Raw genomic sequence first — 25,032 nt, forward strand, 5'->3', positions numbered from 1 at the left:
AGTATATCCTGGTGGAAGCGTTCGCCTTGCTCCTCCGAGTACGCTCCCATGTTCTCCTTGAATTTATCAAGATGAGCATCAAGGATATGGACTTTGAGGGACATCCTACAGCCCATTGTGCCATAGTTCTTCACCAGAGTCTCAACCAGCTCCACATAGTTTTCGGCCTTGTGATTGCCCAGGAAGCCCCGAACCACTGCGACAAAGCTGTTCCAAGCCGCTTTCTCCTTACAAGTGAGCTTCTTGGGGAATTCATTGCACTCCAGGAACTTCTTTATCTGTGGTCCGACGAAGACACCGGCTTTGACCTTTGCCTCAGACAGCTTAGGGAAGAAGTCTTGAAGGTACTTGAAGGCTGCCGACTCCTTATCTAGAGCTCTGACAAATTGTTTCATAAGACGCAATTTGATGTGCAGTGATGGCATCAGCACCTTCCAGGGGTCCACCAGTGGCTCCCACTTGACGTTGTTCCTCCCCACAGAGAACTCGGTCCGCTGTGGCCAGTCCCGCCTGTGGTAGTGCGCCTTGGTGTCCCTGCTGTCCCAAAGGCAAAGATAACAGGGAAACTTGGTAAAACCGCCTTGGAGACCCATCAGGAATGCCACCATTTTGAAGTCTCCTATGACCTCCCAGCCATACTCGTCATACTTCAAGGTGTCCAGCAACGTTTTGATGCTGTTGTAATCATCTTTGAGGTGCACCGAGTGAGCCAGGGGAAGAGATGGGTACTTGTTACCATTATGGAGCAGCACGGCTTTGAGGCTCCTGGATGAGCTGTCAATGAAGAGGCGCCACTCATTTCGGTTACAGGCGATTCCGATTGCCTCGAACAGACTGGTCACATTGTGGCAGAAGTAGAGCCCATCTTGACGGGTGAAGAAGCTGGAAAAAGGTTGGTGACGCTTCCTCTGATCTGCGACTTGCACACTTTCATCCAACAAGTTCCACTGCTTGAGCCTAGACGTCAAAAGCTTGGCATTGGACTTGGTGAGACCAAGATCTCTAATCAAGTCGTTGAGGTCTTTTTGGTTGGGGTAGTATGGGTTTCTCTCCTCAGCTCCACCTCTGAAATTGTCTTCTGGATCTACAACGTCTTCCTCGCTCTCTGACTTGCTGCTCTCTTTTAAAGACGGCTGCTCTCTCTCCGGAGGAGTGGGTACGGGGAGCTCATGGCAGTGTGGCACCGGGGCGATGGATGAAGGAAGGTCCGGGTACGTGGTAGCAGGTGCATTCTTGCCAGTCTGACGTTTGGAAGGGTCCACCATGCAGAAGTAGCAGCTGCTTGAGTGGTCAGTGGGTTCCCGCCAAATTCTTGAGATAGCAAACTTCATGGCTCTCTTTTCCCCTCTGTACCATCCTACAAAAATACATTTATTTCACCCATGACTAATGTGTAAGAGATTCTCGCTACATTTTTCATATATGATATATTTTTTCAATAACATTGAAAATTGTAAAACATTTTAAAATTAAAAACTTTTACAATTTTAAAAATTTTAGCAAATTTTATAACATAAAATTCCGAGCAACAATTGTCCATCTTACCTTCCAGAGTTTTTTTGCAGTGCTCGCAGGTGAAATGAGGTGCCCAGGGTTTGTCTTGATCCCCGACAGGCATGCCGAAATATGCCTTGTAGGCCTCACACATCTTAGCAGATGCTTCCACGGAGTACTTTTTCGCTCTTGTCTTGATAAATTGGCCGCAGACATAGCAAAATGCGTCTGCCGGATGCTTGCAGCCTCTTGATGCCATCTCAGAAAAATGCAGATATGTATCCACAGCTGGAACTAAACTGAACTGGTGGGCTTAAGGCCCCTGTATTTATACTACTATTTATATTACTGGAAAGTTCTAGAAAGTTCTAGAAGTTACTCCAAGTTTACTCAGCACCGAATCTATCTGGAATGTTCTAGAAAATAGGTAAATTTCAAAATATCACTGTCCTGGTCACAAAAGCAAAGTTTGTGGGGAATAATAGCAATTTTCTATACTTTTGAGGCATAAGCAATTAGGAAATAACACTTACTACCCAGGAACCAAAAAAAAAATAAAATAATTTACACAGTGTTATTATTATTTTCTCTGTTTTATAAAACCACGTGCAGGAATGAAAATCAAAGTTTGCACTTGTGCAGTACGCTATCGGAATAAGTTATCTGAAAAGTATGTTTACATGATATAGCCTACATGTTGTTAGTTTTCGGAATTTTATCGGAAATTTCTAGGTGCAGTTATCAAAAAACTGACTTCAGGAATATTCTGATACATTTTCCGAAAACTGTGTTTGCATGACTTTTGATATCTGAATTAGTTTTCTGAAAACTTAGTTTATGAAAAATATCGGAATTCTTATGCTCATGTAAACGCACAGATTGAAAGTTCACATTGTTCAGGTGTGTAGCAGTGGGTACCCAAGGGGGGGGTTATGGCTTTGAACACCGCCCTGAAATGAATTATTCAACTATGAGGGACAATAAAAAATCTCGATCCACCACCAGCACCCCCCACCCCCTGCCCCGCCCCGACCCGACCCGACCCGACCCCTGGTAATGTAATCCAGGCGATTCACCATCAGCACCGTGCCCACACCACCCCGCCCAGAATTAAATCTTTGATACGCCAGTGTTAGGCAATAAACTGAATTTTTTTTTTTTATTATTTTCAGTGTGAGAGGAATTTTATTTCCCTTCAATGTCCAGTTCTCACCTAAAAAATAGACTTTTGTTATCTTGAAAGCTATTATTATTATTATTATTATTTATTTCTTAGCAGACGCCCTTATCCAGGGCGACTTACAATTGTTACAAGATATCACATTATACATTATTTCACATTATACAGATATCACATTATTTTTACATACAATTACCCATTTATACAGTTGTTTTTTTTTTACTGGAGCAATCTAGGTAAAGTACCTTGCTCAACGGTACAACAGCAGTGTCCTCCACTGGGGATTGAACCCACAACCCTCCGGTCAAGAGTCCAGAGCCCTAAGCACTACTCCACACTGCTGCCCTAGTGTACAATATATATATATATATATATATATATATATATATATATATATATATATATATATATATATATATATATATATATATATATATATATATATATATATATATATTCTTGCTGATACTATTAATAAATCACAAAAAATAAACTTTACATAAATCCGACCACATCAATAGGTAATTAAAGATAATGTATTTCCTTTTCAGATTTTGATTATTAATGTAATATTTTTCTGCATTCCCTGCCAGTTGATGTCGGTCTGTGTTTTGGGTGTGTCTGCCTGGATGAGGGATTACCTGAACAATGTGTTTATTTTAACCGCCGACACCAGGTAGAGTAATCGAATGTTTAAAAACTCAGCATTTACGGATGTCCAGCTTTTTTTAAACAGCTATATGACAATGGCATGACACTTATAATGTACAGTGTATTTTAAGGTCTGTGCAACTGAAAATGTACAAACTGTAAATATGCTTATGCTACTTTAAGACAAAACCTCCTCAAATGTGTGATTCTGTGAGTTTCTGTTCTGTTGGCAAACATTTTGTTTGATATGTGATGTTCCCAGCAAGCCTTTTTAGTGCTTTATTTAAATAATACAAATAATATTGTATACTATAGTGGAACATTTACAGATATTTTAATTGACACTCCTTTCCACATACTCAGTATTATTCAGGGCTGGTAAACTACAATCGTTATTCCAAATGTTGAGTTGCACTGGAAATGTTAGTATTACAGTTCATGTTCATAACTTGACCTTTGTGAGCATTTAGAATTTGTGGGTAAAATCTTGGAGGGACACAGCTACATTTTAGTACTCCAACTTTTTATCATCAGGATTTACTTTTTCCAAAACTGTTAATAACTACTGCTGTGAGCAAGGAGAAATCTTCTGGGTAGAAAAAATAAACCTAAAAGTTTCCAAACTGAGTTGTTGTTTCTTCACAGGCTGGAGGAAGCAGTGATTCGGACCTATTCCCCAGTGGTCCATCCAGTAATGATTGCTGTGTGCTGTTTTCTAATCATAGTGGGGATGCTTGGTTATTGTGGAACAGTGAAAGGCAATCCACTGCTACTTTCTTGGGTATGTGTGTGTATTTCAAAGCAACTGAGTTGCTGTGGGATTTCATGATCTGGTGTACAGAGCAGTAATAGCCTTGTGCCTATTTTTATTTTTCTCCAGGTTGTAGGGAATGTTTAATCACACCAGCACCTGTTTTGATATTTATGAGATTTGCAGTTAATAATGGATAACTTGATTGAATTAAGAGAATACCAGAGGCCCAGAAAAATATATATCAGTAGGGCCAGTAAAAAAAAAAAAATCCCTATCATAAATAATATGTTTTTTATGGGAATATACTGTAATTGTATTAAAATACAAGCCATAGTAACACCTCAAGACAAAACAGTTTGATGTAGCATGTCTGGACTGTACCTCGTGATTGATTCATTTGTTATTAAAAATGCATTCCTTGCTTGTATTCTGAAATAATGAAAAGCTGCCTGCCTGTTACTATGGGCAAGTCAGTAGCTCAGGCACACTTTGATAGAGGGGCTGATAGTATCTCAGCTGGCAGGAGCTTCAGTATCCCAGGTTGCACAAAGTACCAATGTTTCACAAGGAGCCGTCTCAAAAGTGATGACTGTGAGTCATTTTGGAAAACTGATTTTATTGCAGATTTCCATCCCCAACTTCTGTGAAGCAATTAGAGAAGCTAATCATGATAATGATAATATACCCCCCCAGAGATTTTAAAGCATCCTGCAGCGATGGCAGGTGTTTAACATTTTTGTCTAACCCTAGTGTTTATTGAGTATTAAATGTAAATGTTCAATAATGCTTGCAATAAAAAATACAATAAATAAATAAACTATTTCCATCCAGTCCTCCAGTGCGTGATTCATTTTAAATATATTATTAATATTATGGTCAAACAATGAAATTGCATTACATCACACAAATAAGTGAATGTCTGTGTATTTCACTGTCTGCAGCTGTAAAGAAGTAATCAAGTACGGTGCTGATAAGTGAAGCTGTAAAAGAAATTATTCCAAACCTGCCATGCTATGTGAATAATTGCAGTGTAAATGAATTATGGCGGCACTACTTTGAATTACAAACCTGAGTCAACACATTTGTCAAACTTCTGAGGGTGACGAGTATTAATCAGTGGTAAGGTGTGGAGTTAGCCTGTTCAATCATTTACAGTAATCGCGTGAAAGATAAAACTAGTTAACAAATACACACACAGCAGACTTTATAGTGACTGGAGTAATCGTTATTTATATGAAATATGTCTTAAAAATAAAGAATAACAACTCCATAGTTTTTTTTGCTGGAAAACAATGGATATTTTTGTTTTTTATAGGGAGTTGTATATAGGTTTGCAAAGTATTATTCCCTCCAAAACCCTGGTGGTTCCCAAGCTTTTCTCAGGTGGGGGCCAAACCTGGGGTTTATGGATTTTACCAGAAAAACACGACCTGCAAGGGACCAAAAGCATACATATTTACACTAAAATATGTAGCGTTGTATCTGCAGCTTTGCCTCAGGGAATTGGGTTGTGAGAGGATACACCTGACATTATTGTTGTTGAGACTAGTACACTCATAAATATATCATTTTAAAACTACAAAAAACTTTTCCCTTGAGCAAAAATGTACTTCAAGAAGGATTTTGTGAGACGCTCTGTTATGTGTAGCGCAACAGTGATTTTGATGTGGAGATACAGTTGCAGACAAAATTATTGGCACCCTGCGCTTATTATACCATAACTCAAGGTAACAGATAAAGACAAACATTTAATAAACTTTAACCACTTTTGTAATAAAACATAAAGCAAAATACACAATCTCTAGCTAGTAATTTAACAAATAATCTCTATCAAAAAAACTAAAAACTGATTTTATTTAAAGTATTTATTTATGTCAAAAGTATTGGCACCCCTGCTTTAGTAATTCATGTGCCCTCCTCTTGCTTTTATTATGGCTTTCAGGCGTTTATGATAATTCTTATCCAGTATGTTACATCTTGCTGGTGAAATCTGTGTCCACTCTATCTTGCATATTTTCTTTAGCTCAGACAGATTGAATACAAAATGCTTGGCTACATCTTTTTTCAGATGTCCAAAGCATTTATATTGGATTAAGATCTGGTGATTGCAAAGGCCATTGCAGAACTTTATCTTTGTTTTCTTCAAGAATTGCAGAGTTGATTTAGCTGTATGCTTTGGGTCGTTGTCGTGCTGGAAGATAAACTGTCTGCCAATCAGCCTATGAGCAGATGGTATCATTGTACTTTGCAGAATGTTTTGATACATGGCTGCATTCATTCTATCATCAATCACATTAATGTCTCCAGTCCCTGAACTGCTAAAACACCCCCATATTGAACCATCTCCGATACAAGGTTCTTCTGAATGCTTTCCCTTTTTTCTCTTAACAAGCTGTGGTCCATTTTTGGGGAAAAGTTCTGTTTTAGTCTCATTGGACCAGAGGCTTGTTGAAGAATGCTTCAGATTCCTGTTCATATTTCTTGGCAAATTGTAGACGGTTTGTTTTATGAATTTTCTTTAAAAGTGGTTTTCAGCGAGGTCTACATGCACACAACTCTTCTGTGTCCAGGTGCCTTTTGTGCAGTTCTTCCATGCACTATTATGCCTGATGCTTCTAACTCTTTGTTTAAGTCCTTGTCTATTAATCTTGAATTTGTTTAACTCGTCGGACGATTATCCTACCTGCTGTGCCCATAAATGGACGTCCACTTCTTTCAAGCGTTTCAGTTGAATTTGTTGCTGTCTGTTTACGTGCTAACTAGGCAACAAGGAGGTCAAGAGGCTAAAAGACAGTAGCTTCTGCACCCTAGCACAATATTTGTAAAGGTTAGTTCTGCTATTATTTGGGACAGCATCTTTCCTTTGTTTAAATCTCAGTGCTCTAAATGGATTGTGGTATCAACAGAGTAACAGCTGCTCTGTTTGTCTTGCACAAATATTTTGAGTTTTCAGATGAACACTCTAAGTCTTTGCCATTTAAGGATGCAGTGTGCTCCAGTGGTTAAAGTCCAGGGCTTATAACCAGAAGGTCACCAATTCAAATCCCACCTGTGCCACTGATTAACTCACTGTGTGACCCTGAGCAAGACACTTAACCTCCTTGTGCTCCATCCTGCGGATCAGATGTTAAATCAATGTCCTATTGGAAATGACTGTGCATATAATGCACAGTTCATAGCCTACTTCTGTAAAGCACTTTGTGATGGTGGTCCACTATGAAAGGTGCTATATAAAGATATTATTATTATTATTTTGGTACAGTTAAAAGCTAACCTAATGGAAAACTTGACTAAACATTTATCTTAATAGGTAGACAGCTGTGGCTTCAGTTTAGTTTATCATGTAAAAAGGGTGCTGTTTACAGCGGTTTTACATTGGGAACAGTAAAAACAATGCACATTTCTTGCACGTGTTATAAGACATGGTTTAATTTAAAAACTAGTTTGTAAGCAAAACAACCAAATAGCTGACCAGTCAGATAGTTTTTAATATTTTGCATTGCTGAGACGGAAAATACTAAAGTTATTTAAAGTTAAAATAACAAAACCCCTAACTGTTTAAAACTCGGAATTGCAGATTGCGTACCAATCTCAAAATCTTCTAGACATGAAAAAATTTGAAATCTGCTACAAATACAGTGTTTTCAGGGTTACCAAGAGGGATTTAGCACAGAATTCTTCTAATCTAATGACCTTCCTTTGGCAGTACTTTGGAAGTTTATTGGTGATATTTTGTGTGGAGCTGGCCAGTGGTGTGTGGACCTACGAAGAAAAAATGGTAAGTTAAAATTAATTAGATTACACCCCCCAAGATCAGTACATATATTTGGCCAATAAGAAAAATACAGTTAAATCTGCATTAGGCCATTAAACTGATTTTACCTTAAAATTAGCAGAACAAAAGTCCTGTGAAATCTGTGTAAATTAGCTGTTTGTTTCTGTTTTGAGTGCTGATATTGTTAATTGTGTGACTTCAATGACCATCTTTACAACAGTGACTATATTGTTGATAACAAAAGAGTTTCAGCTTCTCCCGAAGCTTTGATCCATTCCATTGACAGGTGTATGGCTACAGGGTTATGCATTCAACAAAACTATGAGATTACTAGCAGAAGAATGTAAATTCTGTTCTTAGAACTAATACCATTAAAAAACACACACAATTGTACTGGTATAAAACAGAAGGTATCATATTTTCAAAGCATTTCCTCCTTTCTTTATTTGCCGTCTATTATGTGACTGAATATTTTGTTGTTCTAATTTAACAGGTTGTATAATTATAATTTTTATAGAGAAAGTTAACTGGATTTTTATATTCTAATTTTGTACATTGTACAGTACTTTTTTTTTTTTTTCAAAATGACCTGCGGATCTCTGAATTTGACATATCCTGTCAAAGTTGAAAATGTAATATACTTATTTTATTTTCTATTCCAGGTCCCTGTTCAAAGGTCTGATATGATCAGTTTGAAATCTAGAATGCCCAATTATGGTTTGTCAAGGTTCCAGTGGCTAACCCATGCCTGGAACTTCTTTCAGAAAGAGGTCAGTGTTTTGTATTTTTCTTAGAATTTGAATGCTTGGTGGAACGAAGAACTATGCAAGACTTGGGTATAAACATCTACCTACCCTGATGGTGGTAGACATATATCACTACACAGATACTTGGTAGGCAGCTCAGCATTGTAAGAGAAGATAGAATAGGTACTGTGGGAAGGTGTCTATACTCAAGTCTGGCTTTGACATTGTTAAAATAAAGGCTGTGAATTTTAGAATATACAATAGAAGCTCATATCAAGTCTTTTTAGTTCAAGTGCTGTGGTGTGATGTACTTCACTGACTGGCTGGAAGTAACAGAGATGGAGTGGCCCCCTGACTCGTGCTGTGTTCGAGAGTTCCCCGGATGTGCCAGGCAGGCGCACTATGAAGACCTGAGTGACCTCTACCAAGAGGTAGGACTTCTTGGTTATCCATTGGGAATCATACCCAAGCTGTTGTATTTAGAAATCTGTCTGTACTTGTTAAAAAGTCAGGCTGTGTTTTTATCATAATGAAGTATTGAGTGAAACATCGAGAAATTACCACCATTTTCCTCACTAGCACAGCATACAGTATTTTATGAAGCACAGAAACAAGTGTTTGATATACTTGCAAGAATATAGAAAAATAGATATTGGCATTTTTACAGTACTGTATTTAGATTTCATTTAACACAGTGTGCTATAAGTTATTTACACCAACTCAGCACTGATTACCATTAGGAAAAAAAAAACTTAGACAAAGAGAAGGAGATGTGATACCTTTTATTGGGCTAAGTAAACAAAAATGATTTAGTTTTGTTTAGTCAAGCCCCTTTCACACTGGCGTGATCTACCCGGGTCAGAACCTACCCGGGAAGGACGCAGTGTCATGTGGGTCGGGTACACGATTTCACGTTGCTTTTGATAAAGCAGGGTTGACCTGGGTGACAGAAGGAAGTAAACAATACGTGTATCAATGCCCCGGAAGCAGCTTGTTACTGACGCTTCCATCCAGGCTTCCCTGGATTGAACCGTCAACCCAAATGTTGATTAGAACAGACGTTTCTTCATCCCTGCTGCAATATGGCTCATGGTGTGTCTCAAACAACAAAAATATGGCTAAACAGAATAAACAGAAATAGAAGTGCCAGTGTGAAAGGGTATCACATCTCTGTCTCTTTGTCTATCATCTCAGGTCTGATACGGCTACCATTTCATCTATCAACGACTAGAAAAAAACTTAGGAAACTCTTTTATTTGCCTTCAGTGGTTTTAGAGGGGAGTTCCCAACCTATCTGAAAACAGTTCTTACTTATGGGGTAATGTCTTACAGTTTGTGTTTCGCATATGCATTATGTAGTCTCTCATATCATGAGATTCAGGAAGCTGTAGCTTGGGGCACTTTTGCTTTTCTATTTTTTCCTCTATGCTGACCTAAATTCTTAAGAAGTACATACGAGTGTTGTATCAAATCAATGTATTGAAATGCTGCATATACAGTAGTTTACACAATGAACTGCTATACAGCTGTGCTAATGATTTCAGTGGAGTCTGTGTTTCTATTAAAGGTGTTTAGAGATATTCCTGTTAATTCACTGTGACCGCTTTTTTATAATTTATTTCTGGATCATTTCTGTAAATATATACTGTATCAGTATATATTCCAAATGTTTTTTTTTTGTTTGTTTGTATAAATTCCATTCTATGAAGCCATACAGACTGTATTATCTGAATCACATCCTCTCAAGAAGTCCCTGACCTTAGCCTCAGAGGAAACCATTAGCATGGATGTGAGATTCACTGGAGCTAGAGTTGTCTTTTTGACAAGAGGAAAAGCATACATATACATGTGTGTTGAATGTAGTGCTTTGTGGATAACAACATTCCCAAGAAATTGACGTTTGAGCTTCCCCACACTGCTCCACCAAAGTGCTTTATCCAAGCTGTGTTTAGGAATATGTTGGCTTGTGTACTTAAAACAGGGGGAACATTTTTTTTTTGCCAGATTTGTTTCGAAGCATGTGATTTGTTATATTACAGTAGTTCAGATAAATAAGTAGTTTCCTAAAGAATACCAGTGCTCTTATCACAAAATTAATGATGTTACAATGTGCTGCAAAACTGTAAAATTGAGAGGCCAAATTCTGCTATTCTAGCCAGTGCTGGCTAAAATCAGTGGCATTTTGTCCAAGGCTTATCTTGCTGATTGGGACTATAATTTATAATGCTTCTATAACCACAAATATAAGCAGAAATTACATTTTGTTATCCAGCAAGAATAAGCAATTAAGAAGATGCCTGCAGAGAGTCAAATAATTTTTTTTTAAGAGCTGTAGATGCCAAAAGAGGATTCATAGGCATGTCACACTCTACAGTGAAGAGCTGTCTGCCAGGAAATAATGAATTGCCCTTTTACATTTCTATTTCTGTTCAAAACAGTTCCCTAGTTAGGTCACATCATACATATTCTTGCATTCACGTACCAAATGTTGAAAATTCCAACCGCAGTATTTTAGGACACATTTTATATGGGTTTAACCCTCTGGTACATTTAATGTTTTTAAGTGGGGTGGTAAAATACAGGCATATTTTTTCAGACTGGGGGCAAATCTTGTTTAATTTTATGCATGTTTAAATTTGTATAATAAAAATGATTTATTTGATTTATTTTGTAGGGTTGTGGTCCAAAAATGTATAGTTTCATAAGAGGCACAAAACAGCTCCAAGTCTTGAGGTTCCTGGGTGTTTCTATAGGAGTTTCTCAGATCCTCGCCATGATTCTCACAGTTACTTTGCTCTGGGCCCTCTACTATGACAGAAGAGCTCCGAGGCCTGATCAGTTGATGACCTTGAATAATGATACCTCCCAGCACCTGCCATGTCATTCAGGGGATCTGCTGAAATCCAGCTTAACCAGGACCTTTGGACATAGGACTACAGCTAACAATGTCAACACAGAGTTTGAGATGGAACAGTTTTATTTTTGTGAAAGTCTTGTTTTTTTATGTAGACAGAGGAATAAGTAACTTTAATTGAGTCTTAACCTGATTCCCATGTGTGGCAAGATGGCTTGCAGGTGATGTCAGACCCGGGAAGAGACAAACACAGTACTGGGGTATGGAAGCGTTGGTGCGCAAGTTTTAATAATAAATAAAATATTTAAACAAAAACAAAACACTTAACAAGCAAAACGGCATGGTGGCCAAAACAAAACAGACAAAACAGACATGGAACAAACAAGTATCGTGCTGGTGTAAAGCCAGCACAGGTAGCAATTCTTATTTGGATTTGAGCTTTTCTTTTTATCTCACGACTCACGTCTCGTCCCGCCTCTGAACACACTAACCAAGTTCAGCCAAAGCTGCAGGTTTTTATATTGTGGCCGAGGGATTAACTGGCTATTAATTACCTAGTTTATCCCTTTACCACATTCGGCACAGGGTTTCTCATATGCGTGGTCAACAGCCAGTTTGTCAATAATCACTCGCTGTTGACCACGCAATCTCATGATTTTATCTGGATGGGGCATTTTAACCCCATCCATGCTGTAAACAATAATAACAAAACATTGTGTTTTTTAACACACCAAACCATACAGTAAAACAATAATAATACAAATGAATACAAAACACACACAGGGGCGGGGTGCACCCCGTCACACCATGAAAAGAAGAATATTGCATGGGATAGTCAGGCTACAGTCATGCTGCTGAAATCAAATCCAGCTGTATTATCCCAATTAACATGCACAGAAAAATTTATTGGGATACACATAAATAGCATCTTGTCTTCTGACTAGTGGAATAGACACATTGTACTGTACAGTACTGCAAAGAGTTGATAAGCATAACTCATGGGTTATTTAAAGAAAGATAGACTGTTGGCTTTTAACAGCAGTCAGATTTTCTTTTCTTCATAAAAACAGACTGAAAAAAAAAAACATTAAATAACTTTAACTTTTTGTGTAGGGCCGAATGTTTATAGATTGCAATGAAAATGCTTTTATTTAACGGAAGTGTAAAACCTTTTTGTTAACCTTTTCACAGGTACTGACATTTTCTTCAATATGATCTTATTTTTTTTGTTTTGTATATTGGTGCGTGTTTAAATGAGGGTTACTTTTATGGAAAGGGCAATCCATTTGCAACAGTAATTGACCCGATTCAACTATAGAAAGTATTAGCAATATATTTACATGGTTCCATTTTTTAAAATACTGCATATTTAGGGATTCTTCCATTGGTGTCTGTGTATTTCAGTTCATTTGCCAGTTTCAACTGTTGAGTCTTGGTACATTTTAAAGTCTTATAACAGTGTTAGGGAAAATACAGACAGCCCCACTTGAATTTGACAGAAGTTGAATGATATTTAGTCTCGCTTCATTACTGCTCTTTGAATGCCTAGTGTTTAGTTGGTTAGTCTGCAATCTTTACTAGGTGCTTAATATGCTTTTTATAAATACTACTTAGTGGAAAATTAGATGGAAGCTGGGCAGCTTCCCAGTGTACCTGACAGATTGCATTGCATATTAAACACACTGTATCCAATTTCAAATGAAAACCTTCAATGACATCTGAAGGTCATATGCAACATGGAAGACTTGCAGAGAATTACACCATGTGACAAACTGCAATACACAAGTGTGAAATTGATTTTCATAGGAGACAACTGCATCTCGATTTAATAAAAATAAAATGATTACATTACTTGGTAACAGATTATAAAAATAATATTTTTTTAAGAATTGAATTCAGGTTAACTATATAAAGTGTATCCCTGTAGATTATGTATAATATCCAACAAGTCTGGAGTGAGTATCTGTTTACTGTATATCCATACAAAGTTGATTCTGCTTGTAAAATGGAATTTATAGGGTTATATTTTTTGCATTAGTTCTTCATTCTGTATCCTGCTTTTTCAAACCTGACCTGGTATTTTTCAGATATTAGTAATGCTTGCAGTAATGTTAGTAAGCCACAGTTAGGAGGCTGCTGGGGGAAGGGGAAAAACTAACCATTCATTCTAAATCTCTGTCTGATCCGAACATTAGGAGTGTAGGCCTTTGGGAATGTCACTGCCCGAAAGCTTCTGCGTTTGAAGTCAAGATGGAATTCTTTGATCTTGTCAGAATTTAAGATGCTAGTAGGTTCTTTACTATCAATTGTATTAGTTTTCAAGGGGAAAAGACACATACACATTTCAGAAAGGGGCAGATTAATATAGAGCTATTTTGAAGGTACGCATTTTGGTTTTAATTCAAAGAACGAGAAACAAAGCCTTAATATGTATATGATGCTGGATTATGGACCAGAAAAGTAGAAACATCTATATATGTAAAGCCATAGATATTAATATTATGCTACATAGTCATACATCATTAACTATTTTAACTGATTGGTTGAACATGTTTTACTTAATGTATGCATTATGTATAAACCACATCCATTTGACATGGGATTAACTGCCTTATGCAGAAGAAGGAAAAGTCTGGAATAAAATCTTGAAAATAATTAAACTGAGTTGATGTATTTTTTAAAAGTATTGAAGTGGCACTAAATGCATTATCATTTTTAACATGGATCCTGGCATGAATTAGGACTAGCTGTACCATATTATATTAAAATTGATTAATATTCCAGTTGGAGAGTAGAGTGAATTTGGAAATTAATGATAAACGTGATCTGAGTCACATCGTAATTCTAATAAATCATACATACATGTATGTGTTCACTGTGACAAAAAGCTTTTCTAAAGCACAGCTTAAGCCCGCCGCACACAGCCCGACTCAAGCCGTCCCGACTCATCTCATCTCAACTGGCCGTACAGAGTTTGGATGAATCGTATCAGTGTGCGTGCACTTAAAACCAAGATTATGCAGATTTCAGTCGGGATGTCTTCAGATTTGAAGATTGAACATGTTGAATCTTTTTCAGACTCAGTTTCGTTCAGATGTGATCAGTCTGTCTGTGTGCGGTGTTTGCCGACCAAGACTGTCTGAGACCGATTAGTCATAAAGGTGTCAACCAATGGTGAAGCAGGTTTAAGTGACGTAGCTTGTCATGTAACTGTAAGATGGCGGAATATTGACAGCTTTAGTTCCACAGGTAAAAATACATTAGTCTTGAATTGCTCTGAGTATCCTGAATTCAAAAATACCAGATATGTGCACATTTGAATAGTGTTTTTTGAGGCGTTTACTAATCAAAGGTAAATTATCAATTTACCGTTTTATTATCAATCTACTGGCAGCCTATATTTTCTTACTGCGCTAAAACAGAAGTAACCGGTGTGTCGATCTCCAGTAGGTCACAAATCACAAGCCCCAAGATCCTCATCAAAAATCCAAAAAGTGTAGTAGACAAGCTATACAAAGAGTCAAACACTGCCTGAAACGTTTGTACGGTGTAAATGGTCAATTAATTAATAGGCTAAGCGCTTCTTTTGGTTGCCTCGCGGCGCTGTCTCTGCTGTCTAATCAGCATACGATGCCATGCATAATATGAGGGTCGCTATGTTGAGCTAAGTTAATACAAAAATGTGTACAGGGCAGTATTAATTACATTTGCATACATAGTAATCACCAGGATCTAGTTGTGGTCCGTCTAATTCAGTCTTCGCAGTGTGCGGCACCCAGTCGCGAAAAACTCAATTGTGATGTCAAACCAAAACGGAGCACAACTGATCGCAGAATCAGATGAGATGAGTTGGGATGGCTTAAGTCGGGCTGTGTGCAGCAGTCTTTATAATTAACTCCCACTGGAGAAAACAAATACTGTATATATTTTAAAAGGATACAAACATGAGAAATACATGTTTAATGAACTTAATAATATCCCACAAATGTTTTCATTTAAGTGTGAGATACTTACTAGTTTTATGCACTGAATCATGTCACATTATTGAAGTGCATGCCATACAATGTTCATAACAATATTGATTTAAGGATCCCTTATCCCTTATAAGCAGTGGTGGAATTGGAAAAAAAAATCACAAAAAATCAATCTCATTTTCACTGCTGAGTGAAGTGAAAATGCTAGGGGTCGAGACACCCCAATTTAAGAACATTTTAAAATAATAATTTTGTTTTAAATTTCTAGTTTAATATAGACAAATTATAGAACAAGATCATAGTTTTCTTTATACAAATACAGCTGATCAAAATACTTAACATCTTTCACTTGTTAAACAAGGTAGTCTAAAATACAATTTTCGGATTGCAGTCTCGTTTGAAGGTGTGAATTGCATCCCAAGTTGTTCTTTCAAACATTTCAAACATACAAATTAATAATTAAAACAAATGTAACAAAGTGCCAGGCAGTGTGTGGTAGAGAACTGTACACTTGCCAGTCAGTTCAAATTGTCTGTTGCATTAAAGGAGAGACCGTATACCCTTGGTGTCAAGTTCTTCGTTATGCTCCCTCTCCTTGCAAGCTTGTGTTCTGCATTCCTTTTTCCCTGTAACAACCAAGCTCTGACGGAACTGAATGGCTGAAACTGAGTTAATGGTGGAGCATTACGATTCAGGAAGAGAAGATGACTCACTCATGGGATGCTAAGATGGTTCCTAATTGGTGTGAAAATGTTATTCATTGAGCTGAAGCCTCTCTCACACTCAGCTGTGGAAACTGCTACAGTCTCTAGTGTTTTGATGAGCCCTACCATGTCTGCTGGGACCTTCTTTCCTCCATTGTCCTTGTACTCTCTGAATCCTCCAACAATCAATTTTTCTGGCAGATGAAATCTCCTGCAAGTGAGATCACCTCACTTTCACCGTACAGTATGTCAAGGTCATCTGGCCAGTATTGGGGGGATTAAGTCTTGCAAGCTGCAAGCAGCTCCTCATCAGAAACATTTCCAAGTGACGTTGATGAAACATGAGATGGTGATGATGTCATTAGTCTGCTCTTCAGTAAGATTGCCAATTTTAGAAAACATTTTTTGCTGTTGATTTCCACATCAACGTTTCTTCCTTTGTGAAGAGCAACACCCTGAAATTCCAATTTCTTTACTGCTTCAGTAGCGTATCCTGTGAATTCTGCTTCTCTTCCACTACCCAGTGCTTCAAAAACTTTGATCTTGCGACACACTATGAGCCTCAGGGAGCGTGATGGAATCATCCTGGAGTTTCAGAGTTTCACTTAAGAAATCTCTCATCAATCCTAAGTTTTTTACAAATGCCGTTACAGTCAGTCGCTCAAGAAGACCTCGTATTTGTTATTTTCTTTGCTGTCTGTGCTTTGGTCTGTTGCAGCTGCATTGAAGTGAGCATGCAAGGCAGGATACAGAAGCGTTGTTTTTTTGGTGAAGTGTGATAAAGAGCATATAGCTTGTCCATTAAGCTTTGAAAATGATTTATTCCAAATATCTCTTCTATATTATTTGTTTATTTAGCAGGAGTCTTTATCCAAGCAGACGCCTTTATCCAAGGCGACTTACAGAGACTCGGGTGTGTGAACTATGCATCAGCTGCAGAGTCACTTACAATTACGTCTTACCCGAAAGACGGAGCACAAGGAGGTTAAGTGACTTGCTCAGGGTCACACAATGAGTTAGTGGCTGAGCCGGGATTTGAACCGGGCACCTGCTGGTTACAAGCCCTTTTATTTAACCACTGGACCACACAGCCTTCTATAGTGTCCCCACAGCAAGCTCCACTCTATGATTACAGCAGTGCCACACCACAAGATCTGGGTACAATTCTACTCCTCTTAGTTGTGTTGCAATTCCAGAGACACGGCCTGTCATTGTGGATACTCCGTCGCTAGTAAAAGATATCCAGTTCCTTTTTAAGAACTTATCAGAAAAGTAGTGAAGGAGATTTTAATTGCATTGGAAGTAGTGTTTTCTAATTCTACCATATATATATATATATATATATATATATATATATATATATATATATATATATATGTACAGACGTGCTCAAATTTCTTGGTACCCCTCCACAAAAAACGAAGAATGCACAATTTTCTCTGAAATAACTTGAAACTGACAAAAGTAATTGGCATCCACCAATGTTTATTCCATATTTAATAGAAATCAGACTTTGCTTTTGATTTTTTATTCAACATAATATTGTAAATAATAAAACAAATGAAAATGGCATGGACAAAAATGATGGGACCGCTAACCTAATATTTTATTGCACAACCTTTGGAGGCAATCACTGCAATCAGACGTTTTCTGTAGCTCTCAATGAGACTTCTGCACCTGTTAACAGGTAGTTTGGCCCACTCTTCCTGAGCAAACTGCTCCAGCTGTCTCAGGTTTGATGGGTGCCTTCTCCAGACTGCAAGTTTCAGCACTTTCCATAGATGTTCGATAGGATTCAGATCAGGACTCATAGAAGGCCACTTCAGAATAGTCCAATGTTTTGTTCTTATCCATTCTTGGGTGCTTTTAGCTGTGTGTTTTGGGTCATTATCCTGTTGGAGGACCCATGACCTGCGACTGAGACAGAGCTTTCTGACACTGGGCAGTACGTTTCGCTCCAGAATGCCTTGATAGTCTTGAGATTTCATTGTGCCCTGCACAGATTCAAGGCACCCTGTGCCAGGCGCAGCAAAGCAGCCCCAAAACATAACCGAGCCTCTTCCATGTTTCACTGTAGGTATGGTGTTCTTTTCTTTGAAAGCTTCATTTTTTCGTCTGTGAACATAGAGCTGATGTGACTTGCCAAAAAGCTCCAGTTTTGACTCATCTGTCCAAAGGACATTCTCCCAGAAGGATTGTGGCTTGTCAATATGCATTTTAGCAAATTCCAGTCTGGCTTTTTTATGTTTTTCTGTCAAAAGTGGAGTCCTCCTGGGTCTTCTTCCATGGAGCCCACTTTCGCTCAAAAAGCGACGGATGGTGCGATCAGAAACTGACGTACCTTCACCTTGGAGTTCAGCTTGTATCTCTTTGGCAGTTATCCTTGGTTCTTTTTCTACCATTCGCACTATCCTTCTGTTCAATCTGGGGTCGATTTTCCTCTTGCGGCCGCGCCCAGGGAGGTTGGCTACAGTTCTATGGACCATAAACTTCTTAATAATATTTGCAACTGTTGTCACAGGAACATCAAGCTGCTTGGAGATGGTCTTGTAGCCTTTACCTTTACCATGCCTGTCTATTATTTTCTTTCTGATCTCCTCAGACAACTCTCTCCTTTGCTTTCTCTGGTCCATGTTCAGTGTGGTGCACACAATGATACCAAACAGCACAGTGACTACTTTTCTCCATTTAAATAGGCTGAATGACTGATTACAAGATTGGAGACATGTGTGATACTAATTAAAGAAACTAATTAGTTTGAAATAACACTAGAATCCAATTATTTATTATCTTTTCTAAGGGGTACCAACAAATGTGTCCAGGCCATTTTAGAATATCTTTGTAGAATAAGCAATAATTAATTTTCACAGCTTCTTTGCTTTATTCTATGACATACCAAAGGCATGCAAGTATACATGATAAAATAGCTTTTAATTTCATCACTTTTCAGGAGGAATGAAGCATTATTTCAATGAGCTGTAAGGGTACCAACAAATTTGAGCACGTCTGTATATATATATATATATATATATATATATATATATATATATATGTAATACATGGATGAAGGCTATATTTGCATCCTGAGCCATTCGAAAAAAAGGCATAATACCACAGGAGTGACGTCAAAAAGTGAGTGATAATTCCTCTAGAGGAAAATATACTTGAACGAATCCTCAAGACCATCACTTTCATTTCAAACACAAAATGTATAGTTTTCAATCACTCGACAACACCCACAGTACAGAAATGTTCATTAATGATCAATAAAATGACAATACGTTAAAAAAAAATAAAAAATGATGTAAAGCTGGTGCATTCGTATCTCAGAGAAACTGGAGAGGAACAGGAAATTAAAACAAGGTAAAGGCAATCATCCAAATAAAGCTGAAGCACTAACGGATAACGACATAGAACATCTGTACAGCAGTGAAACACAATGTTTTAAAAAAACAAATGTACTGCTGAACATCTTCGTTAATATCAGCATCACAAGGGTATTCATGTATTATATAAAAAAAAATAATACATGGGCCTCTTCAGTGAGTTACAGGAACACAATTTATAAATTACAGTTTATACAGTTTATAAATTACTGGTGGTGTTTATTGTAAAGTGCATTTACAAAAACTATCATGACATCATGCATTAATAAGAGGGGCTATTTTGTACTTGTGTTTATTCTGCTTCTATGGTTTGCAAGCAACTTAAGCATTATGTTTTCACAAAGGGCAACATATGCAAATGTAAATACACTTGTATTCATGTTGTACTTTCTGTACCTTTACCAAAGTTAGTTTTTGTGCGTTGCATTTAAATCATCTCATTTTAAATGTATTTGCTGAAGCAGTGTATTAAATCAAATTTCTTACAATGTGAATGCCCAACTGTGAATATCTTTTTCTTGCTTTGTTTTATGTGTGATTAAGTTGAAAATGTTTTTACAACATTGTTTTTTTTTTTTGTCCTGTTATATTCTATGGAGGCTCTGTGGTCCAGCGGATGAAAAAAAGTTTTGGAACCAAGAGGTTCCTGGCTTAAAATCTACAATGAGCCACTGACTCACTGTGTGACCTTGAGCAAGTCACTTAACCTCCCTGTGCTCTGTCTTTAGGATGAGGTGTGAAACCGAGGTCCTAATTTAAGTGACCCTGCAACCGTGATTGTTGTTGCATAGTTCACAGCTTAACCTCAGCTTAAGTTGCCTTGGATAAAGGTATCTGCTAAATAAATAAATAATAATATTATTATATACTGCTATTATTATGTATTTCTTAGCAGACGCCCTTATCCAGGGCGACTTACAATTGTTACAAGATATCACATTATTTTTACATACAATTACATTATTTTTTTTTTTACACATTATTTTTACATACAATTACCCATTTATACAGTTTTTTTTTTTTTTTTTTTTTACTGGAGCAATCTAGGTAAAGTACCTTGCTCAAGGGTACAGCAGCAGTGTCCCCCACCTGGGATTGAACCCATGACCCGCCGGGTCAGGAGTCCAGAGCCCTAACCACTACTCCACAGTTATTCATTATAAATAAGCAGAGAAACTCCATGTCTTCTACAATAAAATACTTTTTATACTTTTACCCAACTCAGTAAGTTATGCTTAAATTTAAACTGAGTATAATTAAATAGCTTGCTGCCGGCCATTTACAAGATTGTAATACTGTACCTCTAGTTAGGTGTGTCAGTGTTCCGGCTCTGGTGCCACACAAACCTATGCATGATAACTATTTTTTCAGCTTTTATTCCTACACGTTCTTGTGTGGTTAAAATAATTATGTAGATGTGGAGACAGTAGATAACATGTATTCTTAAATTCCCCTTACTGTGCAGCACAGTCTGTGCTCTTGAATTAAATAAAGATACACAAGTGTAAATGCAACCTGAAAATGATAAGGAGCTCTGCTGCCATCCGGACCTATGCTGACTTACGCCTGAATGGGAATTGTAAATGAGGCTTAGAGAAGTGTAATAATTATTATGCAATACAAAACCATTTTAACCCGACTAGTTTTAAACACCTTGCCATCCCCTAGAATTTGTTCTGCGGATGCCAATACCCTGTTTCAACAGGGATCCACGGTACAACTGGTGTTATGTCAGAAATTACTGGGTCTGATGGCTGCAGCTTCATAAGCCATCCAACTGGGGTTAAAACACATGCACCCAATCCAAGCGTGGCTCAATGCCTTCTGGCTGCACCCCAAACACGACAGACACTGTCGGCTGACAGTGTCACGCCTATGCTGGGAGGCCCTGTGCTGGTGGAGGCAGGCCTCTCATCTGCGCGAGGGCGTAATGATGGGAGTGATTCATAGCTGTCAGGTGGTGATGACAGATGCATCCAACTTGGGTTGGGGTGCAGTCTGGGCAGGCAGAGGAGTCCGTAGATCCTAAAAGTGTACCTAGCAGCTATATCTGCATGCCAAGTCCCCAATGACTCAGATTCCCCGGGTGCTCATATTTTGGCGACCTGTTTTCTAATGGGCGGTCGGCGGCTGCGTCCTTCTAGAAAGGACGCCCTCCCAGAGTGGAGTTTAGAAGTGGTATTGGAGGCTCTCACTGAGGCCCCGTTTGAGCCTATATATTTCATAGAGCTGAAATATCTCTCGATGAAGACAGCCTTTTTGTTAGCCATCACCTCTGCTAAGCGGGTTAGTGAGCTACAGGCTCTGTCAGTGCACAGTTCCTGTATATGTGTTTGGGATGGTCATCTTCTCTTTCAGGGAACCCGCGTTACATCCATAACCGTTTTCACTCCTACCTTCAAGCTCATTCCGACCCAATTCCACCACTACTCATAAGTTAATGTACAAATCATGTGATAATATATTTTAGTGTTGAGAGATCTAGCATTGATTCACTTTTTCAGATTCAATGCTGCTGAGTGCATTCAAATCAAATGACAGAATGACTGGATGACTGGACCAAATTACGCTGCATTGCTAAGCAGATGCAGAACTTGATACTAAAAAGCAGTTCTCCAAATTCAGCTGTTAAAAATGGGTTTAAACATACTTTCTTTCCCATTATACCTGTTGTGTAAACAGAATACTCTATGAATGTTCAAATGTGAATTTCCAGTGTTATTATTTATAATACTAATGTATTACTGTTATTAGCATAATTAATAACATGTTTATTGAATGTACATAACAGATCCCTTAACTGTTACTGAACTGTCAGTCATTTTGGTAAGCTTCCTGATCTCCACCAGCCTGGGCTGTGACGCTATCCTTTCCACACCTTGTCACCAGGGACACTGAAGTGGGAGTGCTAGGGGGTGCGGCTGGAGGGGTGCGGTGACGGTGCTGCCGCACCTGTAACTTTTCTTGTTAACTTTAGTTTATGAATGAGCATTTGCACTGCCTGCAAGAAAGTCTTGAATCAACGTTTTAACCAATTAGTATTGCCGAGTGCGTGCTGTCATTTAGTGCTTCAATGTAGAGCTACAAAATATTTGAGCTCGGTTTAATCCATCCCACGGTTAAACGATGCTAATTACAGATTTAAAGACAGGTAGAGAGAACATAAATAAATGTAAAAGTCTACCAACACTATATTAATAAGTAACAGTTGCTACCAAATGCCAAGCAGTAGTGCACTGCCTTTAAAATTGTAAATTTGTTTCCCAATGCGTCTACACACCGAATGTACAAAAGGCGGAACTTTCCTGATTAGCATGGGTGTCTGTAACATGTTTTCAAGTCTGATCTGTGTTAGAGACCAGCACAATTTTTAATGTGTGAATAGACCTATTAAACGTGTCGAATATAATGAAAGCATTTTAGTGCCGAAGATTAATGTATTTTTTTTGTATTTATTTTAAGAAGACATCTAAGGAAAGTGCATCTGATGTGCAACGTAGTTAATACGTTGTCTTGTTGCTTCAAATCTTACATAAATATTTTTAGACTTTGTGCCGCTGTGTCTTATTCCTTATGAAACTCATTTGGTCTGTGCATATTTTGATGGTGAAATGCACATAAAATTACGGTTTTGTATATATTTAAATATAGCCCGAAGGTGCCCTTTTTACGATTAGTGAACCAGCTGTTTGTCTGCAATGCATGTTGGTATCTTTTTAAGTAAATGAAGTGGCAGTGATTATTTACTTTTTGTATCACTTCTGAAGCTAGTAGAGCACTTGAGGAAAAGTAGAGGAAAGCATTCTTTTTGTCAAGTTCTGCCTGAATTCTGGTGTCTGACCAATTTTTTTTTAAAGATTGTGTATACAGAGTAATAGTTTTTGAATAACATCAGCTGTAAATAATATACAATAAACTATTTACACCAGAATGCTGGTGTAAATATTTGTATGATACTTAGAAATCTATATTTTCCACAGCAACAATAACGTTCATTACTTTCCACATTGTACAGATACAGTTTCTGCACTGTACCCAATATAAGATCCTGTGGAAATAATGAATACAAATCACAGAAAAACATATTCTGAGTGGTTCTTATTGCAATGACTCAAATATATACATTTTGTTGATCAGCCTGTGTTAATGAGCTTTGCCTATGCGTTCAGAAGCTACTCTTCAGTTCTAATGGGCTAGATCAGCTAATGTGTGGAGGGCAGCAGTGTGGAGTAGTGGTTAGGGCTCTGGCCTCTTGACCAGAGGGTTGTGGGTTCAATCCCCAGTGGGGGACACTGCTGTTGTACCCTTGAGCAAGGTACTTTACCTAGAGTGCTCCAATAAAAACCCAATTGTGTAAATGGGTAATTGTATGTAAAGATAATGTGATATCTGTATAATGTGAAATAATGTATAACGTGATAACTTGTAACAATTGTAAGTCGCCCTGGATAAGGGCGTCTGCTAAGAAATAAATAATAATAATAATAATGTGTCTTTCTATTTGTACGTGCCAGCACCATCTAGTGCACAGCATTGAAATAAAAGGAAACTTGAACCAAAGTGGCAGATCGCTAAATACAGCTGGATCTTACTGCTTTTAAGATACTTTGGCTGATCTTGTTGCATAAATCTATGGAAGGTCACTAACTGAAATCTCTCCAACTCAGGCGAAAGCCCCTTACCACAGGCGTATCAAAACAAACAAACACACTAAACAGTATTTGAGTAATTGCATTTAAAAACCACTCAATGATCGCATCATAATGAGGTAAGGGGACACTCAAATTACACTCATCATTATTGCATACTTTAGTAAATAAGGTAACGGGTGCTTCCATTAGCATTCCAGTAGCCAATATAGTTTTGTTGTATTCTGTAAGAAATATATTTTTTTTTTTCTCACATGATTTGTCATTGCATGTATATACAGACGTGCTCAAATTTGTTGGTACCCTTACAGCTCATTGAAATAATGCTTCATTCCTCCTGAAAAGTGATGAAATTAAAAGCTATTTTATCATGTATACTTGCATGCCTTTGGTATGTCATAGAATAAAGCAAAGAAGCTGTGAAAAGAGATGAATTATTGCTTATTCTACAAAGATATTCTAAAATGGCCTGGACACATTTGTTGGTACCCCTTAGAAAAGATCATAAATAATTGGATTATAGTGATATTTCAAACTAATTAGTTTCTTTAATTAGTATCACACATGTCTCCAATCTTGTAATCAGTCATTCAGCCTATTTAAATGGAGAAAAGTAGTCACTGTGCTGTTTGGTATCATTGTGTGCACCACACTGAACATGGACCAGAGAAAGCAAAGGAGAGAGTTGTCTGAGGAGATCAGAAAGAAAATATTTCATTCCTAGGTCTGTAAATCCTGCGTGCAGTGCTTGATAAATACAGTCTCAATGTGTTTTAAAAAATAATGTACATTTTATGTTTTTTTTTAAACAATTTCCATTCCTACAACAAACAGATTTTATTTACATAAATAATAATAAAAAAAG

At 37.7% G+C, this 25,032-nt stretch overlaps 1 protein-coding gene across 1 annotated transcript; it reads left to right on the forward strand.

The window, feature by feature from the left end:
* The first annotated feature begins 3,270 nt into the window (after positions 1-3,270).
* Positions 3,271-20,258, forward strand: LOC117972017 (tetraspanin-12-like). Its single transcript, XM_059027871.1, has 6 exons — positions 3,271-3,350; positions 3,971-4,106; positions 7,786-7,857; positions 8,517-8,624; positions 8,888-9,031; positions 20,247-20,258. Exons 1-6 carry the CDS (start codon positions 3,271-3,273, stop codon positions 20,256-20,258), a joined length of 552 nt encoding a protein of 183 aa, XP_058883854.1.
* The last annotated feature ends 4,774 nt before the right edge of the window (positions 20,259-25,032 follow it).

The sequence above is a fragment of the Acipenser ruthenus genome, chromosome 7 (genome assembly GCF_902713425.1).
Source record: "Acipenser ruthenus chromosome 7, fAciRut3.2 maternal haplotype, whole genome shotgun sequence".
Lineage (NCBI taxonomy): Eukaryota > Metazoa > Chordata > Actinopteri > Acipenseriformes > Acipenseridae > Acipenser > Acipenser ruthenus.